This window comes from Gymnoscopelus microlampas (assembly GCF_963454915.1).
Source record: "Gymnoscopelus microlampas genome assembly, chromosome: 21".
In the NCBI taxonomy this organism is placed as follows: Eukaryota; Metazoa; Chordata; class Actinopteri; order Myctophiformes; family Myctophidae; genus Gymnoscopelus; species Gymnoscopelus microlampas.
Window position 1 is genome coordinate 37,781,245 of NC_139958.1, and position 21,816 is coordinate 37,803,060.

Consider the following 21,816-nt stretch of genomic DNA (forward strand, 5'->3'; position numbering starts at 1 on the left):
ATGAGCATCAGCATAAACAACTGAAATAAACAAAAAAGCTCCAAGCAGTGATGAACTCAATTTAAAGACGGCCATCAATCACAAACGAAATTATGTAGGCAGAAAAGCCAGGCTCTTAACCACTCAAACCCTAGCATTCCTATTACATTGTGGCAAAACATTGGGTTTCGCTGCTTTCGCAATCTATTTTTGCCAAAGACATTTGGCGCATAGAGGAAAAAGTATAGAAGTATATACTATAGGGTTCAAGTGGTTAAAAAAGGTAAGATAAAAGAATAAGAAAGGGAGCATGTTGTGGGTGGGAGAGACCTGGTGGGAGAGGTGCTAAAGTCATCGTACTCATAGGTAGGAGAGAGGTCCGAGCGAACCCCTTCACCACTCTGGGTGAAAGGTATGTCTGAGGGACTTATCCCAAACTCCTTCACCCTAAGGACGGACACACGGACACACACACACACACACACACACACACACACACACACAAAAAGCATGAGAAGTTGAGGTTCTGATCGCTATGAGCTTCAGGCAGCACTACTTGTCAACCAGCAGGTATCCTACCCTGACGACACCAGGGTCTACATGACTCAATGGAAGACATTTAGACCGACTGCAGATGTATAGTTCTATTGTATCAACATATTCTATCATACAGATTGATTAAAATAACGTTTTATTCTATAAAATCTTACATACTACATAAGAGAAATGTAATATTTGGGGAACGTCATTAAATAAATAAGTACATTATTATTTTCAGTTTTGTACTGATGTAGTATGTGATCAAATTAAATAATATAACACATTGTGTGGCAAAGGTTCTGTAATAATACAGTAATTCAGGGAAGGGAAAAAACAAGAAAAGAGATCATTCAGATTAGCTAGAGAAAGTACATGTTGTGAGCAGAAACCCCAAAATAAAATAGCAAGCTCTGTACTACAATGTGGCTTAGATATAGAAACTCTTTAGGTTTTTTTAAATGGCAAATGGTCATGATTCTTCCCATTCTCAACTGCCCCACGAATGACTTACCTGTTGGCATATCTCAGTGTATTTAATGTGTTTTCACAAGACGTCATCCCAGGAGAGATAGTAGCAATCTATGGGGATAATGTCATAGTTACTTCCCTTTCTATAAAGATCCACCTCAGTTTAGATATTTTAGAATATTGGTTCTCTTTATCATGGTCACAATGGGAAATTAGAGGATTATATAGTAAAATGTTAGTGCGTTAGAGTGGCATTACCATGCATGTTCTGGAGTTCTCTCCTATGAAGGAATCCCTCAGCACCTGGGTCAGTTTGCTGGCTCTGAAGGGAGTGTGGGGTTTGTTTCGCCCTAACGCCCGAATGCACTCCTACAGGACATAGTCATTATTTTTTAACAGATACTGACTGACTGGAAACAGGAGTTTGGAAAAGGGAGCAGAATGTTGTTATGATAATTCACTCAGTGATGAGAAAGGCACTCATAACTATATTGCAGATGCCATAGATGTCACTCATCATGGCTATAGATCACTGTTTCCCAAATAGTGAGTCGCGGACCGATTTCTGTGGGTTGTGAGTAAATATCTCTCTTTTTTAAATGATTATTGTTATTTCACAACGATTTTCCAAAAAATAAAATAACAAGATTCACAGTTTTTCATGCATTCTTTCATTAAAGGGATTGTAGGCGAGTTCAGACATAATCAAAGAAAAAAACTGTTGTCAAACACCGCCCCTCCAGCAGTTCTTTTCCCCGACCACCAGGGGGTGACGCAAGGGGGACTTTTTAAATGGGCCATGCCCAAAATAGGTTGCCTTATGCGGATACAATTCGCGGAACTGCCCGCCCCTACGGTTCTCTGAATTTTAGGCTCTTTCATGATAAATTGACCACATATATGAAGTTAAACAACTAAATTCTATCCAAACGATTTTTTAAAAGTAAATTCTGTGCCTCAAAAAAGAAGTTTGAGAGCGTTTTAAAACCGAAAGTAAAAAGTTCACACGGACGCGCACGGACGCGCACATGCGTGCGTTAATTTACGACCCGGACAAACGTAACATAAACATAAACAGTAGGGAAAATACGGATTTCAGAAAGAGAACTGTGTTTCAATGCAGGAAAACACCCCAGCATCATTATATAGTGGCTGATAGAGGGGATGAAATGCAAAATATATATATATAAATATTTTATAAATTTAGGCTTAATGTTCCCTACAATCCCTTTAATAAAGTAAAACAAATTAAAAGAAATTCCACAAATGTAACTTTTAAGAAGAACTGAAAATAGCCGATGTAAACGTTTGGGAACCACTGCTATAGATGACGAGATCTCTCCCTGAGTATCTCCTACATTGCTTCCCTTTCAGCTTTCCTCCTGCGTCTAATAAAAAACTAAAACGAAAGGGGGGATGGACTGTCAACTCACTTAACAGAAATGAACGTCTGTGAACTCTCAACAAATCTCTTATATATTTGTCTTATTTGGAATAAAAAACACATTTCATCATAATCTATGTTTGTACACAGTATGAAACGATATAGATGAGTTTAAAATGGAGAACAAACAGTCAAGTTGCATATATATTACAATTGGCAAATGAGGACGGGCCGGCGGGCCGGCGGGCCACGTCATCATGCTCACGCCACAGATACAGAGATCCGGTTGTCCAGAGCCACAGATCCGACCGCTATGCCCATATATGGTCATGTGCATATATGGGACCGACCGACTTCAAACTCTGCGGCGCGCACAGTGGCAAGGACTCGAGGGAGTGCGGTGCCCGCCATCGAGTAGCGGATAATCCAGTTGCCCAGAACCGCCGATCCAACCAATATGCCCATTCCAATATATAAATATACTGATGATGACATCAGGGATCTCCATATATGGGCATAAAAGGGAAAAGGACTGACAGATACAGATATCTGTCCCCAGTGGTGGACAGTAACGGAGTAAATGTACTTGAGTACTGTACTCAAGTACAGATTCTGAGGATCTGTACTTTACTTGAGTATTAGATTTTTTGAGTGGTGCCAACCACTCCAACATTTGACTTTGTCCGTGTGTCCGTATGTCCGTCCGTCCGTATGTCCGTCCGTATGATTGGTCAAGCTTCACGTGACACGTGACAATATGTTGTCACGTGTCACTGAGGAACACATTTTAGAATGCTGTTCAATGCAATTCATTAACTACAGCTCGGCATTCTTCAAGCTTCACGTGACACGTGACAATATGTTGTCACGTGTCACGTGACAACATATTGTTGCTGATTGCAACACAAGGATGCAACCAGTTACACTTTCAAAGGCACCACTCTCTTCACACTGGGTGTGATTTTTGGGGCGGTGTAGGCGCCCCCTATAAGTGAGTTTTGGACACCGACCAAAAGATTTGTATACCCCCTAACCCTTCCATTGTTAATGCAAATCGATACTTTTGCAAAGTCAGCCAATCACATTACAGCTAGTGTCATCACCACTAACTGTAATGTGATTGGCTGACTTTGCAAATTCAGGACTGTGATTGGTTAGCGAAACACATGACACATGTGCAGCCCTATGAATAGCAGTATGGACTTTAAAAAAAGTCATTTATCCTTTTTTTAAAGTGAGTCATGTTGTGATGACCACACACCGCCCACTTCACACTGGGTGTGATTTTTTAATACTTGTTACTCTTACTTGAGTACATCTCCAAGACAAATATTTTACTTTTACTCGAGTACATTTTTAGGATGGCTGTAAAGTACTTTTAAGCCCACTCCACACCAATGTTTCGCCGTGCAACTACTTGCAACTCCTTGCAACATGCAACTACTTGCAACTACTTGCAAACATTATCCCCAGTTGCAAGGAGTTGCATTGTTTGGTTGACCTTAAAACAGTTTTGTTGCAAGGAGTTGCGACTAGTTGCATGGTGCGGTTTGGCCTTTAGGTTGGCTGTTTTTTGTTTCCTTCCCTAAAATGCAATTGGCCTAACTTCTGCTCTCACACTAGCCATGTTTCTGGCTTCCCCCTCCGCTCTCCTCTTTGTTACATCTTGTATGGGTGTATAGGCATAAAATGATTTAGTTCTGGTTCCTCAGTAATTTCTAAGTTTTTATAGGTTTTTAAGCTTTGTATAACGTAGTGGTTCTACAAGCAAGCACATCAGTGCATGCAGTGCAGGTGGTTACAGAGAGTTACAGTACTTCTCTGAAACAAGAGTTACAAGGTCCTATAAATGAATTGTGAAAACATTACAGCAATTAATTGACATAAAAATTAAGAAATGTACTTCTACTTTTACTTGTACTTTAAGTATTTATCAAAGCATGTACTTTTAAATACTTAAGTATATTTAAAAACAAGTACTTTTTTACTCTTACTTGAGTAACATTTTGACTGAGGTACTTTTACTTGTAGTGGAGTAAATTTGACCAGGAGTATCTGTACTCTTACTCAAGTACGGGGGTCGAGTACTTCGTCCACGTCTGTCTGTCCCCGCCAGTCCCCATATTTGGACATGACTGACTCAACATGACCTCATCTTGATGACAACACTGTCAGATGGGTATAAGCAGCTGCATTCACACTATCCACGGACCTTCGTCAACCATGCTTCGAAAACGCAGGAAGTTGACTCACCAAACGGTTGGTCTGTCAAGACCACTGATACCCAACCCAACAGACACCGGGGAAATGGGAAATACAAATAAGAGCTCAACGGAAACGGAGAATAAACAGTGCGATGAGGCCTGCGCCATATGCCTTTACACCATTCAAGATAGGAAGACTTTAGGGTGCCGTCATTCCTTTTGCACTGAATGTATTGACGCAAGCTTTAAATACATGCCCGCTTGTCCCGTATGCAAGACTTTCCATGGAATCTACATCGGAACACAACCGGAAGGGACGATGAGAGTGACACGTGCCAAGGAGCCTTTACCTGGCTTTGACAAATGCGGAACCATCGCTATTCAATATCACTTCCCCCCGGGAATACAAGGGCCTGAGCACCCTAACCCCGGAGTAAGGTACGGCAGCACATCGCGTACGGCCTATCTGCCAGCTAGCAAGGAGGGAGAGCAGGTCCTGAAGCTGCTGAGGAAAGCCTTTGATAGGCGTCTCGTCTTCACCGTTGGACAATCTGCCACTACGGGCCGCAACAACTCTATCATCTGGAACGACATTCACCACAAGACCAACATAGTCGGTGGTCCACAGCGCTATGGATATCCAGACCCGGAGTACTTGTCCAGAGTGCGAGAGGAGCTCCGTCTCAAAGGCGTGACAAAGGGCTAAAGGGATAAACGGAATTTAAACAAACGGCATTTAAACAAAGAAAAATGTATTAAAAAAGTGCCTTAGAAGGCCTACATCTAATATGGCATTACCGAAAAGGACCACAGCGGAAATAAGTCTTCTGGCTTTTTTGTGTTTATTAGCCTTATGACATTTGTATGTCAAATACTCTCTGTATTGTATGCCCATATATCTTTTTATATTTGCACCAACCAACAACGGATGACGAGATCATAAGGGAAGCAGCAAGTATGGAGTATGCCGCTCCAGTCTGGCACTCAGGCCTTACTGGCGTTCAATCAAAGGCCATCGAGAGGGTCCAACGCAGGGCGGTGCGGATTATCTTGGGCAGGGATTTTACATCTTACAGGAATGCCTGTAGCCGCCTAGGACTCTCCTCCCTCAGCTCGCGGCGCGAGGACTTGACCAGGGCGTTTGCGACCTCCCTCCGACAGTCCGACCACTTTAGGAGCTGGCTTCCACCTGAGCGAGGCGAAATAAGCCAACGCCAAACCCGCTCCTTAAATGACCTTGACCTGGCCTTCTGCACAACAGAGCGGTACAAAAAAAGTGCCATCCCCTACATGATCAGACTTTTAAATAACTAACTTGACCGCATGTTTGTTGTTTGTTTGCCCTTTTATGCTTTTATTTATAATGATGTACCCACAATTCAGTCTTTGATCCAATCTATGATTGCTACTTGTACATCTCCTTTTATTCTCAAATAAAAACCGTTTACTAGCAACAGCATGTTGGAGAAGTTCACCTTATCGACACCTGCCATCCTCTGAGACGTGACGCCAGTCAAAACTAAGTATAGGTGATTACAAAAACGACTTAAAAAAACCTACTAAATGAAAAGTGGACGCATGCCAGGCGCAGACCGACCTTGAGGGCCAGTAAGCTCTTGTTGATCTCGGCTCCTTCCAGGCGAGTCTGACGGTCAGCGCTGGACGTGTCCGCCCCTCTCTCATTACCAGCCAGGTCGATGAGTGAGAACTTGCCGTGCATTTTCCCCCGCCGCCGCAGGATGATCTGAAACACGGCGTGGCTGCGTGAGGAGTGGGCGTTGGCCGACGTCTGACCCGATGTCCTGGGGGGGAAAAAGGGGGAGGGAGAGAGAGGGCAAACACAAAATAAACTGGTTGAGCGATGGTCATTCTTCAGCCATACTCTCCTTGAAAGCAGTACAGTGAAAAACAAGTACATATTAAATTGATTTATTAATTTAAATTAACGGCAACAAACCACTTTTTTTTTTTAGCCCTTTTTACTCTCAATTTGCTTGCCACTGCTGTTCTACCCTACTGGCTTAACTGCCAGCATCAACAACCTTGACAGGTGCTGCCCCAGCCTGTACAGTAGGAGTACGTGCTGTGACAAAGAAGGGAAATAAAGGACTCCCCTCGCCTTCCCTTACCCCGAACACAGCCAATTGTGTTACTTTTTAGACACTCTGCAAGCCGGATGCACCACAGTCCGTGGTGGTGAGCTGGTACACCCAAGACAAACCACAAACCAAGCAACAAACCACTTCCAACCTGGCGTCCCTATTTAGAGTATGTCATTATAGGCATGCAACGCACTGTGAGCTTGTTGATATGCTATGTTTGTCCCCATTAACAATTCCTTGTTGTATGTTAATATTCAGGTGTGAGCGATTCATTAATCTGCTGTATTTATGTATTTTGCATCTAAATGTAAGTCCCACCTCTCTGACCAGCTGGACCCATCTTGGTAAACAGAAAAGCCATTCCAAGTCTGGGACTGAAACTGAAGCAGTATTCTGACGTTTATCTGTAATGCCTGATTTATACATCTGGCTCAGATGAGCACACAAGAGAAACTGTTAGGGGTTAATTGTCTCGCTAAGGGACACTTCAACACATAGATCTTCCGATTCCCAGATGGCCTCTCTACCCATCCGCCACCCCATCCTACTATAAATGCGAGAAATCTCTGTCTCATCTGCAGTTCACGTATATCTGGAGAACCGCCCGACAGATCGACTTCAAACTCTTGTGCACGTCGCCGAGGACTCGAGGGAGTTCAGTGCCCGGTGTTCAGTCGGTCGGATCGGCGGTTGTCCAGAACCGCGAACCAACCGATATGCCCATACAGTATAGCATATCGTCTCTGTCGGGTGGAAACCACATATGATATGTCCATTCAAATTCAAAAACAGCAAAAGTAGCAGATCTACAAGCTCAAAACGGGATCTACTTTTGATGCTTTGTGTGACACTGTAGTTGTAGTATGATCAAGTAGGGCATTCATTTACGAAAAAACACAAACAAAAAAAGGTAGACCAATAATATATATTTAAAAAAATTACCTGCAGCTATTTCCCACTTCAATGAGTTTGAGGACATCCTCTGTGCATTTGACGTCCTTCTCCTGCAGGCCGACCACCTGGACTTGCTGCTTGCCGTCCTCCAGGACCCGCAGCTTGGTCTTACGGTTCAGCAGGTCAAACACCTGCAATACAAAAACCCTGACACACTCAGTACTTCACTTTAACAACTACCGCCCTCAGTGTTCATTTAAAGCTGTGATCCCTGACTTTTATATCGTCGCTGTCGGGCAGAAACCTTCATATTTTAACTTTTTGTGTAGAGACGATATACTAGTTATATTGTTTACCATGCAGATTGATTCCATTAAAGTTCTGGTCATTAAAATAAGTCTCAGAGTTAATTTAGGAGGATTTTAGTGTGCAATAATCTCCTTTTCTGCTATGAACAGAGATGGGAATAAACTTTAATTGAGGAACACACCCGTAATGATCTATTTGGACAAAATTGATAACTTGCCTTCCCGCTGTAGATTTCAAAAAATGTGGCAAAGACCTGGAGGTCTAACTTCTTGTAGTTTGGCTTCTTTAACATGAGAAAGACGTCCCTGGCTGAACATAGATAAATAAGATATAGTTAAATAAAAAATAAATGAAATAAAATACAGTTTGATAGATTAAAAAGGTAAATAACTTCACTATTTTATTGAGTGTATGGTGTTTATGGTAAAAGAGCTACTAACCAACCAGTGCATAAATCCCTTTAGCGCAGTCCTGGTTCTTTCCTGAAAAGTCTCCTCCCATTGTCTGAAATGAGATTCATAATTTACAATTTAGGCATTTAGCAGACGCTGCTATCCAGAGCAACTTACAAGTGTGAACTTACTAAGCAGAGTAAGCATGAACCCTAGTCAACAAGAGAACAATGTTAGTGCCTCAAAGAAACTAGGATGCCAGGTAAACATCAATAGCATCATGATTTGTGTGCATGGGGATCTCATCTTAAACAAGCTCAGTGCTTAATGTGTCTTCCAGTTTAGTAGACCTTGTATTGTGAATTTGTACTTCCACGTACTGATGTTCTCATGTCTTATTAAAGTGATTATCATAAGTATTGGGTCATAATGCGTTTCATATTAATTGTACATTGTGCAAGTACAATAACGCTATGGGAAGCAGCTGTTGCCCTAGGCAGAATATTGAGGATTTTTTGTGGAAAGTGTGGAGTTAGTTGTGTGTGCTGTGAGACTGGGCACATACACTCCATGGGTGTGCTTGTCAATTAGTGTAACAGGATGTTATAATTAACAAAACTCACATGGGTTTTTCCACTTCCAGTTTGTCCATAGGCAAAGCATGTTGCCATCCCCCTCTCAAAAATGGTTTCAACTAGTGGCCTGGCAGTGAATCTGAAATAAAGTTAACACAATAACTTAACTATTGCATTATGTGTTTATTTTCCAATTAATACACAGACTGTATCTGTAAAGTTATGCGTGAAAATTCCATGCACTCTTTTCACTAAAGAAATAACTTTTAAGAAAAAAGAAATGGCATGCATTTATGTATGCTATTGATTCATTGTTACTGTACTTCCAATCTCTCTGGGAAGTCAAACAATGACAATATCTAATCTCTGAATATTTAACCACAATGAAGCGCAATGACGCTTTGATGGAGGTTAGGGTGGAGTAGTTACCTTGCCATGAAACAATTCCAAATATTGGTGAGATAACTTCAGTAGTTTCTCCGTTGATTAGGAATTGATATTTCACGGTGAAAGAGCTTTCAAATTCAAGCTTTGTTTTTCTTTTCTTTTTTGCATTTTTTGTTGCAACTTAACAATTTTAATTACGATGATCCTAGCAAGATCAACAGGAAATGTATATTTGGAGTTAAATCACGGCAAGGAACTGCAAACCTCACCTAACCAAAGTGTCATTTTGCTTTAGCCTACAAAGGCCAGGGGCCCTTTCTACAATATACCTTCTAAATCAGTAGTTCTCAAACTTTTTCGTAATTCAATTATTCCAAATTAATTATTCCACTTTCAAGATTTTTCAAAAATGTTCAAAAATAGCAGATGTACAAGCTCGCAGCGCGGCACAGAGTGACGCGCTATGAGCTTGTATATCTGCTATTTTTGAATAGCCAACGCTAAAATCTAAAATGACTAATCATACCTGTAGACCATTTCATTGTTAGCACTGTCGTCAAAGGTGTAGTCGAAGCGAAAGGTTTGGTTCTCTAGGTATCGGGTCAGGTCAACTTTCTGCTTTGGCTCATGGACCATTACCACATCCTTACTGGGAATGGTGATCACATCCAGGTCCTTCATGGTCAACTCTGTCAATGTCATAAACACAAAGACCAATATTAAAACATTTGTGTGGTAACTTTGACGATTTTGAACCTAAATCCATTTGTTCTGATGTGGGGAAATACCCTCTGTCTTCTGTGTAATGTCAGAGAAACGATGCGTTTGACGTCATTGTTTTGTTGTTTTGTAATGTCAACATTTCACAGAGAATTACACAAAAGACATAGAGTAAGGTAATTTTGAAGGCGTGTCTCCTCAGAGGCAAGCCAACTAGGAGAGTGTCTGTCTGTCTGTCTGTCTGTCTGTCTGTCTGTGTTACTTTTAGCCTATACAGCATTTAAATAGTATTGCTATACACTTGCTTTTGATTGCGGTTCAGATGCTAGGATTATAGTTTACTTGATCGTACCGCTTCAAGGATTTTACATTTCACATGCACTTACAATGCAGAAGCAGCATCACCTAAAGTGACATTGTGCGTTGAGCATCTTCTGTGCCAGGCAGTGATGCGGCCAGTCACACTGTCATAGTCTAATACTCTTATAGGATAATACTCTTATCTTTTTTTCTCACAGTAAACTTATTCCATGCATGGTCCCTCTCCCTATTGTTTGAAAAATGTTCATGCACACACTTGACACTTTTGTAAATTGCTCAATTTAGATCTGGATAGTGTCTGCTACTGTAAAAATGCCTACATATTAATGTAGGCAGTTCTAATTTTAATTAAGCAACAACTACCGGTAATCTACAATGTCAGCAACAAAAAGACAGATAATGGTTAATACAGCAACACTTACCTTTTTTATTGAGAGGCCGTGCTCGTACACATACACATATCCTATGTTCCTCTATCTGAAACATCAAAGGGCATTTCTTAATTTGCAGAACTGAAAAATGCTTCAAAAATGCTTTCTAGTGCCTTTGTATTCCTCCCACATGTGTTGTAAAAATGGGTTAAAATGATTCATACATTTATGAGGCATCTGGTACAAACCCATGCGCTCGGGTGCACCTCATGAGCATCAAGGCCACGGTACATCACCCGATAGCGTGGCCTTGAGGCTCGTGGGTCACTCCCGCCTTCTCGTCAAGTGATTTAAGGTCGTTGAGGTAACAAAAACCAGCGCTCCTCTTCTCCAAGCCTCCTATTGGACAACAATATAGCATACTGCTAATATTCACTGTGGAACCGAATGGAAGAAAAAACCTCTGAAATCAAATTTCTCCAAAGAACAAACTGATGTCCTTGTGTGGGAAGCGCAGAGTCATCAACGACAAATCTATGGCACCTCAAACAGACAGAAAATACCCGTCTGCACATTTGAAACGGATGTTCTGTTGCTTTTTCTCTTTCTAGAATTAGAGTGATCTCATAACACCTCCTGTCTCATTCTAATCCGGACGTCTCTGCCATTTCTATTGAGATCACATATGTTTAGTTCCTCAATAATTCTCTTGTGTCCTTTTGCGAAATATGCACTAATTTATGTCAAATCTGTTGCAGAGACCTTTGTAGTAGGTTACAGTACATGGCACTAGCTAAATAGCTGTTGGCTATTTTCAGAACGTGACACGGGTCCGCAAAGTATACATCCGGCTTGATGAGTACTGAAGCAGACATACTACCATATCAGCAGTAGTGAGGGGTCTGTAGTCCAGGCTGGCTCTGAAGTCTCTGATCATGCACATGATTTCATAGTTTGGTACAGTGACGTCCACTTCCTTGAATGACAGAAAAAAACAATGGTTCAGTCTATCATGCATGTAGTCTAGATTTACAAAAAAACTAAGACAGAAGAAAAAAAGGAAACACCCATAGCCACGTTTTCGGGTAATAAGAGTCGAGTGGAATAGCTTCCTCAGTCAGCTAATAATAATAATAATAATAATAATAATAATAATAATAGAGTAATAATAAGTAGTAATAATAAATATCATGAACTCATGAACTCTATTTTATTATTATGTATGTATTCCTTGAAGCTTTCAGTCACATTTCCTAAAAGCTTAAGAAACACTTCATATTCTTAATTAAAGAAACTTCCACAATGCATTTAAAAGCTATTCTTAACATATGGCTCACACCATAGGCGGCGGGTAATGAAGGCTAGGGTAGGCTAAGCCTTCCCAAATGTTATGCTGGGAAATTCTGGGAATTGTGCAAATTATATATAATATATGTGCGCAGCATTATTTAGTATTTTTTTTTATAATAAATCAGTAAAATCAGGCAAAAATAAGAATTAAATAACATAACCCTAACCTAACCCTAACCCTAACCCTAAAACCGAAATAAAGTAACCAAAAAACGAAAAGAAACTAACAAAATCTGCCCAATCCGCAATTTTTTCGGCGCCCGCCTAAGAGCCAAACATACTTGTGTTCTAATAGTTAATGTTCATATAGATTTATGCCTTAACTGGAAACGCCATTGATTTTCATCCTAAATCCTATAGTTATGATGTCAGGAGATCAATAGCGTGTCTTCTGTGTATTTCTGCAAAATGCTGATAAGTGAAATGATGCAAAGTTTTCCTTAAAGAAACATTGGCAAGCGCAGCATCACAATATTTTTGTCTAACCTATTCTAGTCTGTAGCCTCGGTACCAGGCTTTTATTTTCGTTCGTCTTAAAAACATAATGAAAATGGCTGCCCACTCCTGTTACACTTGAACACTTCTATGTACAGTAGATGTCTGACTCTGAGAGTGTTTGTGTGTAGTACCCGTGCACGCACGAACGCACGCACGCACACTCACCGATGCCTTCTTCTCTCTGAGCTCCTGCTGCTGAAGTCGTCTCTTCTCTCGTTTCTCCTGCAGCTTCTCCACCTCCTTTACACAGTTGGATTTCCTCCGTGCTGGAGAGAGAGAGAGGGAGGGAGGGGCACACAAAAACACACAACCATTAACCCAGTAAGACCTGTGGCCCATTCTAAAATCGCAACAGTTTTCTTAAAAATGTATGTTGCTATATAAGTGGTGCTCAAACTTTTTCATGTTAAGGACCTCCCAAATTATATGTATCTGGCGGCTGGCCCCCATCTCAAAATATTTTGTTCCAGGGACCCTCAGAAGCAAAGATTTGAGTTTGCTTTAAAAATATATATATATTCAAAGATTTGCACAATTTTTCAAGATTTTTTCAAAAATAGCAGATCTACAAGCTCATAGCGCGGCACGAAGATATTTTTGAATAGCCAAAGAAATCTAGAATGACACAGATGCGATCCCGGTTTTAATGGGTTAAGAGATGACATCACTTTGAGCTCAGTGATCAAAACAAGCATCACCATTTTCTTTTAGAGCAGGATATTGCAAGTGGGGCCCCAAATAATTGGCACTCTCTAAGATTTGTATGATAATATAGCATATAATATTTAGATAATAATAATAATAATAATAATAAAAATTACATTATATTGTGTTTTTTGAAACCTTGAAATTGTTGTTTTCATTGTGATGCCGATAAATAGGAACTTAAAGTAATTTAAAGTAATTGTGTTTGTTCCATTGATCCAAGCCGGAACACAATCAATTGATTGATCATTAAAATAAACTTGCTCTGAAATAATACACACGGCCCACCCATCTGACCACTTAACACGGCAGCCGTTCGGCTGCCGTGTTAAGTGGTCAGATGGGTGGGCCGCAAACAAATGCTTTCGAGGTTTTCAAGTTGGGCCCTGATCCCCAAAAAAAAGGTTATGAATTAACCGCTGATTTAGAAGATTGGGGACATTTCGAATGGTGTGTCTGGAGTCTGAGGATTAAAAATCAAACAAAACCGTCCATACTAATCCCGGCATCTTTATTAGAATACTGGGGACAAGCACTCTACTATGAATCGACGTTTGAGCGCCAAGCCAGGGAGCGACTGTGAAAGAGCCTTTCAGGACTCACAGCTCACACACACACACACACACACACACACACACACACACACACACACACACACACACACACACACACACACACACACACACACACACACACACACACACACACACAGCTGTGGTGGAGAGTGACATCACTGCACTCAGCCACATGTCTTCTTTACACAGGGGGGAATAGAACCACAGATCAACTTTGCTTTTCCTCACAGCCAAACCCCAAACACCCCTTGCTGCTAAAAGGTTTTACACTTGCTATCTTTATAATAAACCTCTATGTTTTTTTTTTCATTTATTTTTATATTCAGTTTTATCTTGTTATTACATAACGCTATTGTTACTGCTAGCGCAGTCTGTGGAGCATGCCCACTCTAGCATTTCACAGCTTGTACTCTTATGTGGCAAATAAATCCTCTTGAATCCAAAGATTACAGGCCAGACTTTTGATCTTCTTCGGGAATGTCTTAAATGTCAAGAAACCACAGTATCTTCCTGACCAAGTAGTAGTAGTAGTAGTAATAGTAGTAGAACATAATAACTATATGACCAGACAGGCCTGTTTGGAACATCTCTTACCAGCTAGGACAAATCTCCTTAAATCTACTGTTCTTTACACAGCTATACAGTGCTTAAGAGTGCTTAATACAATATGTATTTTTTACTTTTACTTTTTTTATTTTAATAATGGATTTTTGTAAATAAAGTGTTATGTTACAGTTATGTATGTATTTCAATTGCTAAAATGTGTGACTTCAGGGGCAGTCGCGTGGTGGAGGGGTAAAGTTCCTTTTGCCGTTTTTGAAAATAATAATAATAATAATATATATATATATTTATTTATTTACTTTCTTTTTGCAATAATAATAATGCAAAAACAGAAGTATTTGTTTGCGTTTGCTTTTTTTCACCCCCATATATTTTCATATGCTTTTTCCCCCCCAATATATTTTCATAATAAAAAAGTGCCATATATCGTATCGATATCGTGAGCCCAATATCGTGTATTGTATCGTGAAATTAGTGTATTGGCACATCCCTACACAGCAGCCATATTGGAAATAAATTGGGCCTTTTTCGTGCTTCCTTCACAGGTCTTATCAATGATTCTAATGAAGGCTCTGTATGAAGGCCCCCGTAAGGGGCCATTTGGAACCCCCTCAAGGAACCATGAGGGTCCCTGGACCACACTTTGAGACCCACTGGTGTAGCAGAGTGTTTCCAGTGAGCCAACATGCACAATATCAGCACGCTGACTTCTGTTAGACCAGAATGGAACAGAGCCTTCAGTATTATTGGTAACGCCTATGAATGAAGTAAGAAAGAGGCCCAATTTCTTTCCAATATGGCTGCTGTGCATGAGCCTATTGGTGGTGTTTGCGGGAGGGAACCGGGCAGGGAGGACAGTCTCTGTCACCACTAGTAGTCTCTCAAGACAGACTGTTGGCTCACACAAGATACAAATGCTTCCGCCACACAGGCTGTACAACGGAAGCGCTGTAAAGCAAGACTTTACAAGCTCTCCCGGTGAAACTCCTGACTGTCATGTGAAAAGAAGTGTCTGCCCAGGTGACTTCATATGTATCGGAGGAGACACACATGACTAATTGTAGGGGTCAGCAGCGACAGGGAATTTGGAATTGGCATAATATGACTAAATTGGTGGAAAGAGGAAAAAAGGATTTGCTTCTAGACCCTCAATGTTCTCTGAACACCCACTGAGGTGTGGAATTTGCGGAAGCTTGTGTGGAAAACAATACCCACTCTTATACCAATGTAAAACTTGCCACGTGACAATAAACTTGAAGTACTGCCCCATTGAGAAATACCATAGCTAAGAGAACAGATGTTGTGAAGATGGCATAACTTTACCAATCTGTGAGAATGACTGGTGATGCGATGTGCCTCTGCCTTTGTTCCAGTCTCACAGTAGTAGTAGCATTGTTACGAGCCGCCTGGTACTGTCTGCAGTGTGTGTGTGTGTGTGTGTGTGTGTGTGTGTGTGTGTGTGTGTGTGTGTGTGTGTGTGTGTGTGTGTGTGTGTGTGTGTGTGTGTGTGTGTGTGTGTGTGTGTGTGTGTGTGTGTGTGTGTGTGTGTGTGTGTGTGTGTCTGTGTGTGTGTGTGTGTGTGTGTGTGTGTGTGTGTGTGTGGTGTTTACATGTCTGTGGACAGCTGCTTCTGTCAACATGATAGCATCACAACAGTGCAAGATGCAAGATACAGTGATGAATGAACCCACCCCGAGGGTCACAGAATTGTGCACAGCAACATGGGCCGAGTAATAATAACTGGCTTAAATGTTCACTTTTAGACATTATGCACTGAGTGATTTCTGCTTTCTAAACAGAATTTGCTGATAATCATTATGTTGTTTACTGTCTACCAGTAATACCTACCAATGGTATGTGTGAAATGCCTTTGTTAATGTACTTTAAAAACATTGGTTTGACTGATGAAGACCTCAGCTTTGGTCAAAATGAGGGTCAAAAAGAACTTTTTTTTGAGTGCACAAATATACTTTCTTTACTTATTAAAACAATACAATAAAAACACATATAACGTGCAATATTGCTCCAATGCAGGTAATCCGTGTGAATTTCCCCAAAGTAAAGTCAGTTACATCACAAAATGGTTTCCATAGGAAGTGTGCATTTGACATGCTGCCCGTCAAATAGCAAATCAAAAAGCACCAGTAATGACCAATCTATCCACTCTTACTTTAGACAAAATGACTAGCAGCATTGTTTCCAATACAACCGTGTGTGTGTGTGTGTGTGTGTGTGTGTGTGTGTGTGTGTGTGTGTGTGTGTGTGTGTGTGTGTGTGTGTGTGTGTGTGTGTGTGTGTGTGTGTGTGTGTGTGTGTGTGCGCGCGTATGTGTGTTTACCATTTTGCTGTTGCAGCAGGGTCTGTTGCTGGGTAGGCTGTGCTGCTGGTGCTATGGCTGGCGGGGGCGGTTCTGTAGCTTGGCTCTGCTGGCTGGGTCGGGCCCGAGTCGTTCCCACTGATGCAGCTGGATATGACACAATATAATAGCAATTATAATAATGTTATGGTTTTTATGGTTAATACGTTCTAAGAAATCAACTCAATTCAAAATGATGATGAAGAATGATGAATAATAATCTTTATTTGTACTCTATAGCATAGTGGTTCTCAACCTAACTTCCCAAATGAATATGTATTTGGCCGCTTGATACTTGATTGCCTCAGTGGGAGGCATTGCTATTAAAATGATGGATTTGGCAAGATGGAGAGAGATGCGAACAGTTTTCTGCTGAGGAAACGGATCTGCTTGTGTGCAACGTGAAAGTGCGCGACCATCTATGCAGCAGCAGGAATCCTCCAAAGTGGTGCAGAAGTTAGCGTGGGAGGAGGTAGAGGAAGTGTTTCCTCGTTTGGCCAGAACAGCCACACAAAGCCAAAAGCCATATAATAATGTCAGGAGACGGGGAAAACAAAAGCTCTCTGCTCACCGAAAATATCAAGTGGAAATGGGAGGTGGACAACATTATTGTTACTGTCGGGCAGAAACCAGCTAACATTTGACGCTTTTGCATTTTTTTCCATAAATCAGTGCTATTGAACACCCTTTACGTCTGTGTGTTGGTAAAACAAATATTGAACCAATGAAAAGTATTAAAAAGCGCTTCTGACAAAACCAGCTAACTCCATCGGACCCTCAAACGTTTTGCTAAACCAGCTAACTCCACCAAAGGGGGGTGGAGTTAGCTCGTTTTGTTGACTCCAGGCTCCACCGCCTTTTGACCTATAGTAGAGGACCTGGCTAAGATATGTATGCACTTCATTTAGGAGAGAATATCTCAACTGTTCTTGGCTAATATGACCCCAAGGAACAACTTAGGAACGTTGACTAATTCTCTATCCGGGACGAAATACCCGAAAATGACCACGCCCTTTTAAAAATGACCACACTCTGTTTGCTACCTCCAACATAGCTGTATTTTCTAAACCGTTTGAGCTACAGATTACCTGAGGTGCTCAAAATGTTCAGACTATCCATGTCTAGAGGGACATAGAAAGGCGTACAATGTATAATTTGATATTGTATGAGAAAATGGCCAAAAATAGCTAAAAACACACTTATTACATGAAACTATCTACATACAGCAACTGCCATAAGTATTAACTTAACGTTTACAGCCTTATTCATCTAGAGTCCTGCTACATTATGTGAGTGAGTACCAATCAATTTGATTGAGAGCACCAGGTAATACCTGGAGGGAGTGAGAGAACAAACAATTGAGTGGCACAGTAGGCACACCTTCTTACTGAAGTCCAGCAAGAGACATGGTAAGACAAGCTTTCTGTCTTTCTTTCTTTCTTTTTATACCATCTACTGTATCTTCAATGTCATGACATATCTTGAGGTACTTAATAGCTTCAATGTAACTAGCTACTATTCTTGCTTGCTACTTGTGAGCTTTTTGATGGTAGACATGTAGAGCAAACAGTATCTGTCCAGCAGTCTAATAGTTGAATAATTCTGTCTTTTCAGGATGAGGTACCTCTCAATGCTCCTTGTGCTACTCCTAAACCAATCAATCTCAGCGAGTGCATCCTATGCCAGAAGAAGAAAACATCTGATTACCTCAGTAGTGGTGACATTGGCAGACATGTTATACTTTCACTTGCTAAACAAGCAGAGCATGAAGACACTCGAGCTGCTAGGGTTCTTCAACTCACAGAACAAGAGCAGGGTATCATGAAATACCACGGCTCATCTTGCTACAGAATATTTCAAAAGGATATGAAAAAGACTGACAGCATAACCCAACCATTAGAACAGGCAGAACCATCTCAGCAGCAGGTGCCTATTCATGCTACAACTGAGCGACGCAGCAAGAGGAAAAAGAAGTCCAATGTAACTACAGATGTCTGTATCATTTGTGGTGCGGCTACCACTACAGTTAAACAGAAGAAAATACACGTATTGTTCACAATCTGTGAAAAACCGATGGCCCAAAAACTACTAAATGCCGCCATGTTGTTCAAGGACCATGTGTATACTGAAACATCAACAATCTGTGCGGTAGAGGATGTTTTTTGCGGCTGATATCCGATATCATGATCATTGTTGCAAAGGCTATTTCAATAAATATCATGCGAAAGTTGAAGAAATACTGAAAAACATTGAAGTGGAGAATGACCTAACAGCCGAAGACAAATCCTTGAAGGCTAAATTTTTAGCCCTTGGGCTGGATTTGAGTAAGTCAGCACACAGTCTGACTTCCATCAGAGACAAGCTCAATGACGGTTCAGCTGGAATAGTGTCAAACCGAGCAGTAAAGCAGCTAATCATCAAGCTGTATGGAGACACTGTCTGCTTTACATACCCAAGTAATAAACGAATATCCCAGATGGTACTTTGTGCAAATAGTTCTCCAGTGGTCTTGGTCGAGTCTCTGAGAGTGTCACCTGTCCAACAGGTTGCAACAGAGCTGGCACAGGAGCTGAAAGAATACAGATTCGGTCTGCAGAATAGCTTCTGTGAGCCCCAAGACCTCCAACTGTCCAATGACATATTCATTAAGAACCGACCACCAAAATGGGAGGAGTTTTGCTTGCATATGTTCACGGGTAAAGCAACCTCTCAGCTGAAGGTTGATGTAGTTTTTCAAATTCTGCACTACATCCTGACTGATGGCAAGGAACCAACACCTTTCCATGTCATGGTGGCACAAGGAGTCCACAGTCTGACTCGATCAAAAGAGCTTGTGACTGCTCTTAACCATCACGGAATTTGTGTTAGCTACAACACAGTCAAGAGGATTGATGTGGATCTCGCTGAACAAATCATCACTACAACAGGTAACAACAGAGTACCTCTTCCTGCTGTCCTAGAAGCAACAAGCCCACTAAATGGGGCAATGGACAACTTTGACCGCAACGAAAGCACCCTGGCAGGAACAGGCTCAACACATGATACCATCCTTGTCCTCTTCCAAAATGTTCCAATTCATCTAGAGAAACTATCAGAGGAGAGTGAGATCTCTGTAAGGCCCCTTGACACTCAGAGCCGGACCAGAGTAAAGCTTAGGTCTCAAGTTAGTTGCCAACAGCTCATCAGAATGGGGGCAGTAAAGGACCGTGGGGAGATTCCCACCAACTACAAGGTGTCAGAGACCATCACTAATTCTACAGTAGCTGAACCCTTTACCTCAGCAATAGTGTCTGACACAGCATTATCTGATGTGACACACACCTCCATGTCACCCATGACAACAGGCCACATTGCAGTGGCAGCAGAGCCCACCCCTAACACAACAAGCTCTACTACTTCAGCAGCAGAAGTCTTGATTATGTCAACAGACCCCTCTCCCACAACAACCGACAGCGCCACCACAACAACAGACTCCCCTGAGTCCACCAAGTCAATACATCTGGACTACTTTCTGTGGATAGTCAATCGCTTCTCCAAAAGAGTCACACCTGAGAGTGACAATGTCCCAGGGTTTACAGCTGTGAGAAGTGCAACAGTGAATTGCAACTTTTATCCTACCACCAAAATTCTTACCCCCATCCTTCCTTATCCAGCTACAACATACGATTCAATCCTCACCACGATGATTAACTTTCAGGATGCACTGAAACAGAAGGGTGATCCCTACGGTGGGTTGTGGGCCGACGAAGGTGTTTACCATATTGCCAAGGAAATCCAGCTCATGAAACCAGACCAATTTAACAATATATTCCTTGGTCTAGGTGGCTTTCATATGGAAAAGATTGTGTTGGCCTGTCTTGGTGCATACCTGGAACCCTCTGGAATCTTTGATGTCCTAGTTGAGACAGAGTGCTATGGTACTGATGTCATCAAGACCGTAATCTCCGGTTCCCACTATTCCAGGGCCCGCACTGCCCATTCAATGATACATGAGGTCCTCACATCTATGATGTTGGAAGCATTCCTCTCCAAATACCCTGAAAGACAAACAGAACTAGAGGCACTGCAGTTCAACTGTCAGTCTAAAGAGTTCATGGGCGAAGAATGGAACACCACAAAGGACCATGCTGACACCATCCAAGCAGCCTTTCAAATCTACCTTAAGGAAAGGGCATGGCAGTCCCAGTCCTTTGATTACTGGAACACATATGTTTCCGACCTGTTCCCAATACTCAGGGATCTGACTAATTCCCTGCGCTCTGGAGACTGGAATCTGTACCTCAGTGCTATAGAGAGGGCAACTTCATTGTTCTTCTTTTTTGGGAGAACAAACTACAGTCGATGGACACCATTATTCCTGCAGGACTGCTATCAACTTAAGGAGAAGTTCCCACTCCTCTACGACTCCTATATGAATGGTGGGTTTGTTATGAACACAACCAAGAAAGGAAGTGGAGTGCCCTTTGACCAGGCACTAGAGCAGTGCTACAACCGGCCTGCCAAAGTGAGTGGGGGCATAATTGGGGTCACCAGGAAGAAGGAAGCAGTAGCTCTGTGGGGAATTATCAAGCATAAAAAAGACCAGTATGTTGACCTCCTGAAGATGAAGGATGATGTTGAAGGAGAACTCTCACTTCACCATGACTTCAACCCGAGTACTGCAACTAAGATAGTTAGGATGGTGCAAGATATCGGAGAGTATCTCCTCAAGGTATGCAGTCCTCTACAAGACCAGGTAGCACTGAAGAACGTTCTCACTGGAGAAATAGTGACCAACGTAGACAAGTTGTTGTGCTGTTTGAAGGAGGGCAGTGCTGCTTGTGCTAAATTTATTGATGATCGACTGAGAAAAAAATCTACATCGATACACTCAACTATAAGCAAAATCAAGCTTACGCCCCCTAAGTCCACCTTGAATTTGCCTTCCAAATCAGACATCAAAGATGAGACAATCAAAGCTGTCCGGTTTATTGAGTATGGCTGTCACCGGGGGTTCACTGTTGAGGAGCTACTCCAGCATGAGATCACCAACTCAGCATTTTTCTTGGTTGACAAAGACGGTTACTTGAGGAAGAGTGCCAAATCACAACTTGGGACTGAGTTACTGAAGTTGTGCCCACTA

At 41.6% G+C, this 21,816-nt stretch overlaps 2 protein-coding genes across 2 annotated transcripts in view; one reads left to right on the plus strand and one right to left on the minus strand.

The window, feature by feature from the left end:
- Positions 1-21,816, minus strand: part of LOC311038436 (kinesin-like protein KIF2A) — a 41,913-nt gene that overhangs the window by 13,993 nt on the left and 6,104 nt on the right. The window contains exons 5-17 of the mRNA XM_084047962.1: positions 16,677-16,802; positions 12,660-12,760; positions 11,527-11,622; positions 10,698-10,752; positions 9,761-9,923; positions 8,896-8,986; positions 8,321-8,384; positions 8,098-8,189; positions 7,620-7,762; positions 6,173-6,377; positions 1,246-1,356; positions 1,031-1,098; positions 310-426 (exon numbers count right to left, since the gene is read on the minus strand). Of these exons, the coding sequence (XP_083904088.1) occupies positions 310-426; positions 1,031-1,098; positions 1,246-1,356; positions 6,173-6,377; positions 7,620-7,762; positions 8,098-8,189; positions 8,321-8,384; positions 8,896-8,986; positions 9,761-9,923; positions 10,698-10,752; positions 11,527-11,622; positions 12,660-12,760; positions 16,677-16,802 (1,432 nt within the window). The remainder of the gene's footprint in view (positions 1-309; positions 427-1,030; positions 1,099-1,245; positions 1,357-6,172; positions 6,378-7,619; positions 7,763-8,097; positions 8,190-8,320; positions 8,385-8,895; positions 8,987-9,760; positions 9,924-10,697; positions 10,753-11,526; positions 11,623-12,659; positions 12,761-16,676; positions 16,803-21,816) is intronic.
- On the plus strand, positions 4,595-5,281 carry LOC311037281 (putative E3 ubiquitin-protein ligase DTX3; the record flags this gene model as incomplete). The annotated part of the gene is made up of 1 exon (XM_084046403.1): positions 4,595-5,281. One exon carries the CDS (start codon positions 4,595-4,597, stop codon positions 5,279-5,281), a length of 687 nt encoding a protein of 228 aa, XP_083902529.1.